Source organism: Mesitornis unicolor, unplaced genomic scaffold, assembly GCF_000695765.1.
Source record: "Mesitornis unicolor isolate BGI_N332 unplaced genomic scaffold, ASM69576v1 scaffold35312, whole genome shotgun sequence".
Lineage (NCBI taxonomy): Eukaryota > Metazoa > Chordata > Aves > Mesitornithiformes > Mesitornithidae > Mesitornis > Mesitornis unicolor.
In genome coordinates this window covers 1-5,425 of record NW_010171837.1, presented here as the reverse complement: position 1 = coordinate 5,425, position 5,425 = coordinate 1, and the positions used below count along the sequence as shown (strand labels likewise).

At 56.2% G+C, this 5,425-nt stretch overlaps 2 protein-coding genes across 2 annotated transcripts in view; one reads left to right on the top strand and one right to left on the bottom strand.

Annotated features, from left to right (window-relative positions):
- Window positions 1–696, top strand: part of DCXR (dicarbonyl/L-xylulose reductase) — a 2,190-nt gene extending 1,494 nt beyond the window's left edge. Inside the window, exon 6 of the mRNA XM_010180164.1 lies at window positions 384–696. Within this exon, the coding sequence (XP_010178466.1) occupies window positions 384–487 (104 nt within the window). The 3' untranslated portion in view covers window positions 488–696. The remainder of the gene's footprint in view (window positions 1–383) is intronic.
- Window positions 697–1,314: 618 nt separating this feature from the next.
- LOC104537329 (ras-related C3 botulinum toxin substrate 3) lies at window positions 1,315–3,247 on the bottom strand. Its single transcript, XM_010180162.1, has 4 exons — window positions 3,102–3,247; window positions 2,452–2,514; window positions 1,859–2,018; window positions 1,315–1,742 (listed from the first exon to the last, which is right to left on the bottom strand). Exons 1-4 carry the CDS (start codon window positions 3,192–3,194, stop codon window positions 1,612–1,614), a joined length of 447 nt encoding a protein of 148 aa, XP_010178464.1. The 5' UTR covers window positions 3,195–3,247; the 3' UTR covers window positions 1,315–1,611.
- Between the last annotated feature and the right edge of the window lie 2,178 nt (window positions 3,248–5,425).

Sequence of the window (5,425 nt, the reverse complement as noted above, 5' to 3'; positions counted from 1 at the left end):
CTCCCGGGGGCGGCCACAGCTCTGCCAAACGGCCGCGGTTGAATTCCTGACGTGTTCCATGAGGACAGGGCGAGAACCAACCTTCTCTCCCCGTTTCTACAGCCTTCCCATCTTAGGACAGCGAAAGGCACTTCCTCTGCTGCTCATAAATGAGCCTGGGTGGGAGCAGAGGCACTTGCTGTGAACCGAGCATCGCTTGATCACAACAAGGCCTTGGTGATGCCCGGCTCTCAGCCACACTGTCCTGCCCGCTGCACTGAGCAGTTTGGGGGTGGAGGCATCTCCCTGCTCCAGCTGCATGGAGAGCTCAAAGACAGCCCTTTTGGGATGCTTGCCTTTCTAGTGCAGTTTGGGGGTGCATCGGGTGCTCTGCTTGTTTCCAGAGGTGGATGATGTGGTGAACAGCGTTCTCTTCCTCCTGAGTGACAGGAGTGCCATGACAACCGGCAGCTCGCTGATGGTTGATGGGGGGTTTCTTGTCTCCTAAGAGGACACCTGCGTCTCACACCTGGCCTTAATTTCCATACTAACACTGCATAGATGTAAACTGGATAGAAAACCGTGACCCAGACCCAGTCCTGCTGGAGAAAAGGGGCAGCAGGGCTGGAACCTGTATGAGAACTGAGACACAAAATCACCTTTAGAAGGCTGCTATGTAATAAATCTCACATACGCCGTCATGGAGAATGTTTATTGCACCAAATAAGGTTTTATCTCGTCACTCTACATGATGATTAGAAATTGGACCTGTCTTTCTTCCAATCCTATTCCCCCCCCCAACCCTTCAGAAGCTCTCCCTGTTCCATCCAAATCCATGGAGCCTGCCTGCACTTTCAGTGGGAAGGAAAAGAAGTTGGCAGACTCCTCATTGCTTCCTTTGCTGTCTTTAGTAGAAAAAAAACAAAACAGAGGCAACAACCACAGCCCTGCTCTGCAGAGACTGGATCTGGGGGGGAGAGGCCCTGCTAAAGACACGGGAGGAGCAGCACCACGCTGTCCTAGGGTGTGCGCACACAGAGGCAAATACCTCGGTTGCACAGAGCTGTTTCACTCGCTGAGTTTGGCTCATACCCAGTAAAGCACCTCACAATTAGTTCTTCAGCTTCGTATCTCATTACCCCGACCCCTTCAAGGGCTGGCTGTGGTTCGTTCCCAGCCGCAGGCACCCATCTGCAGAGCACCGGGCTGTGGGCCGCAGCGGTGAGGAGACCCTGCCCCTCGCTCAGCGCCGTCACAGCAGCTCCTCCCTGCTCCCGCACGGATCTTCCCCACCTGCTGCACCCGGGGCCAGGCCGGCTGCTCCCGGGACAGGGCGGACGTCTCGGCCCCGCAGCCTGGAGTCAGGAGAGCCAAAACAGCCTCCTGCCCCAAGGAGCCCCCTTGCCTTCCCCGCTGTGCCTCCCCTGGGGGCTGCGCAGCCCCCCGCTCGTCTCCTGCCCCCGCTGCCCCTTCACATCAACACTGACGTTAAATCAAAGAGACATTTAAAAAACACTGACTTCGTACATGATGAAGGGCCCTACACATCCCAGCCCCCTCCAGAAACACCCAGCTAATATGCAATCTGTCGGAGGACGACAACATGCTGAGCCAGCGCCTCGGCTGCAGCCCTCAGAACACGGTGCACTTTTTGCCAGGCTTCTTGACGGGCGGCGGGCAGAGCACGGCCCGGATGGCTTCGTCAAACACCGTCTTCAAGCCCCGCTGCGTCAGGGCCGAGCACTCGAGGTACTTTACCGACCCTGGGGAAAGAGAGCTCCAGCTCAGCCACTCCAGTGCTGCCAGGACACGCTGTCCCTCGCCCACTCCGAAACAAAAAGCTCGACGCCACGGAGATCTGCCAGCACGTGAGACTCACCAATCTCCCGAGCCATGGCCAAGCCTTGGGGGTAGGTGATGGGGGCCAGTTTCTTATCACGTAACCTTTCAATGGTGTCCTTATCGTCCCTCAAGTCCAGCTTGGTGCCCACCAGGATGATGGGTGTATTTGGGCAGTGGTGTCGGACCTCAGGGTACCACTGGAACAGAGAGACGTGATCAGAAAAGCAGCTGGCAGCTGGTGCAACCATGAGGACACGTTTACTATTGGGAAGGTTTCTACTGCGCTCTGACAGAGCACCTGAACAGGACACTTCTGCCTCCAGTTCTGAGCATGCTCTGCAGAGAGACTGGTGTAGATGTAACAGTGAAGGCACCAAGACATGAAACCGCAACACATGGTGCTTCCTCAACTGCATTTTAGCTCCTAGGACATCCCTTCTCTTCTTGAAGATGCGCATTCAAAAAGGCAAAAACTGAGCCAAAGAAGTCAATAGAAAGTAGGCCCCTCTTAAAACCCGCAGACTACGACCTTCCCTTGTCAAAACATGAACACTACAAGTTTTGGGCTTGTAGGTGGGGTGACTTCACTGGTCCTTCCCTCCCACTGTTTCACCCAGAACAACACCTTACCTTGGCTCTGACATTCTCAAAGGAGGCCGGACTCACGAGGGAGAAGCAGATCAAGAAAACATCCTGCATGGGAACAAGAGGGTCAGGCGTGCAGGAAGAAACCGCGTGGAGGGAGGGCAAGGAGGACGACCTCCTCCCGCAGGCCAGGACCGCGGCTGCAAGGAATTCTTCGCCGTGAAGGGGAAGCACAGCGCTAACTCATTCAGAGGGGGAAGGAATGGACCCTGAGTGCAGGACTTCTTCTTCTTCTACAATACCACATGTTAAACCCTGCGTCCACAGATACCTTAACAGCGCCGTGGGCTTCACCCCCGGCAGGGGATCACGCAGAAACGGCTACAGCTGGGGCCGCACTGCGAGCGCAGCCCGACAGCAAACTGTGCCGCCCAGGAAACAAGAACAGCGAGCACAGCTCGGTGCAGAGCCCCCACAGCGCTGCCTTCGCTTGAGCCGCACGGCACGCGTAGCTGCTCAAACTCTGTTACAAAGCAGGGAACAGGACAGTCTCTTATGAGAAATGCAGCTGTGATGCTTCCTAAACAACCAGGATTATGGCTGCAGCTGCGGGAACTCAGGCTTTCCTCAAAGGAAAGAAGCCTGGCTGTCCTCAGGAGGGAGCGGCTACGAACCAGCGCAAGCCCAGCACTCACCGTCTGTGGATAGGAAAGAGGCCGCAGTCGGTCATAGTCCTCCTGCCCCGCTGTGTCCCAGAGGCCGAGGTTCACTGGCTTCCCATCCACCATGACATTGGCAGAGTAGTTATCAAACCTGCCAAGGAAGAGCCCCCATCAGCGACCACCGTGTTGTGACCCGCACATCTCTCCATATGAAATCCAAGGGGAGGACGATGGTCTGCGCTCCTCACACACAGCCACGCTGTGACACTCAGTGTGACCTGGACAGCCCTCTCCTCACCTACAAAACCCACTTCTACACACACACGTGCACACAGAGCAAAAAGCAGCTGAAGCCCAAGGCCATTACTCACACGGTGGGGATGTATTCTCCGGGAAAGGCATTCGTGGTGTAACTGATCAGCAAGCAGGTCTTCCCCACAGCTCTGCGCGGGACAAGAGTGACAAGCGTAAGGAAGGGCACAGCAGGATGCACTGCAAACCTCACCTTCCCCCCAAAAAGAGCGGTCAGGTACAAAGTTATCACGTGAGAAAACAAACCCGCAGCAGGCTGCAATTCTCCATCTGGCAGGGACCAGGCTGAGCCCACACCGCGCACCCTGCCCTGGGTGAGCGCTCACCTGGCCCTGCTCTCTCCCGCGCCTTTTCCCCACCCATTCAGCCTCAGCAAAACACCAGGGAAAATGTGTTTGTTCCAGGAACCAACAGAGAGGAAACAGATGAGGGGTCTGTGCCGGGCTCGACACATCCATCATAATCTAGCAAAATGCGTCAGGAGTGGAGTGAAAAAACGTGCAGCAACACAGAATTATTTGAGCTCCTCAAAGAGAGGAGTTCAACGTCAATAAATATAAAGGCGGACAAGTAAGTATCCATAAACAAAAATGAACTTTAAAATGGACCACTGCCCGTTTGGAAAGATCTTGGCACCAGTGCAGAGGCCTGAAAACAGCAGCGCAGGCCTGGCTGGAGGCAGGCGGGCTTGCTGAGCCCCGTGGTGGAGCTGCCAGGGCTGGCCATGGTGTAAGTGTGTGAACGGCCCTGGCCATGGGCACTCGGGAAAAGCTTCGTTACAGAACAGAGGAGCACCAGGAGCACAAACGACGTGTGCAGCCCTGGGAAGGCTCGAACTGCAGAGAACCTCCCAGAGAAACAGACCATGAGGGGCAGGGAGAGCCGCCAGGCGCCGAGGGAAGGTGAGCGGCCGACAGGGAGGGGTGTCCTCTGCTCAGGGCTGTAACCGGAGGGACGCGAGGGAAGGCTTCAGGGGCACGTGAGACCGCAGGGGACCCCAGTCCTGCACCAGGTTACACCGGGCACAGCAGGAACCAGTCCAGTAAATCCGCACAGCTTTCCCTGGGCAGGTCCCCTCTCTTTGGAAACGGGAATGCTGTGAAAGGATCCCACACCGACCGGCCCAACTGTCCTCCTGAACCTCTCTCCCACCAACAGGGAAGTCACGTAATTCACAAAAAACATGCATATCTCTGATTAAAGTGTTTTTCTATCTGCGTTCATTTACTCTCTGCACCGTCAACTTGGTCTCAAAGCAAAGCACCAGCCTGCAAAGCACCAGCCAAAGTCCGTTTCCCACATGCCGCACTCCCAGTCACTGCTCCCCCGCCACAGCAAGGCTGTGCTGGTTTGGGTGGCTCCTTCTCCTGCCCCCCGCTTCAGCCCCCACAGGCCAGAACCCGGGAGGCCTCGCCTCAAATGTGCAACCAGGGGGATGGCCCAAGTGGGGAGGTAAAAACACTGGAATCTGCCTAAGACCGGCTCGTGTTCGGTTCTCCCTGTCTCACATCTGTGCCTGCTGTGCTGATGAGAAACGCAAACGGGGATTATGAGGAAAAATATGGAGGACAAGCTAGGAAAACTTACAAAGCACCATAAATCTATGGCATGCCTGCATCTTGCATACAGATGTGCTCTCAGAAAAAAGGCGTATAGAAAAGCCTAAAGAAAAGAGCAAGGAGGAAGACAACAGGCACATGGAGAGACCAGAACCAGGACATAAACAAAGGGAGACGTGAGGGAAACCTGTGAACACCGAGATTTTTAGGGACGACTCTGGCATGAGTCACGCTTGTACGGTAAAACACAGCGAAACGGACACCTGATGAAACAATGAGACAGATGTAACCCCGCAGAGGTGTCTGTTCTCCGGGCTGACCCGGGCGGACCCGCCGGCAGAGGCGAGGCCGAGCAGCACGGAGGGACGGAGGCTCAAGTTTGGGAACCGAGGAGGGAGCGGGAGGCGCCGGTAGCACTGGAACGGCGGCCGCTGCAGCAGGGCCCGATCTCCCACCGTGTGACGGCGGCGGCGCCCGCTCGGCCTC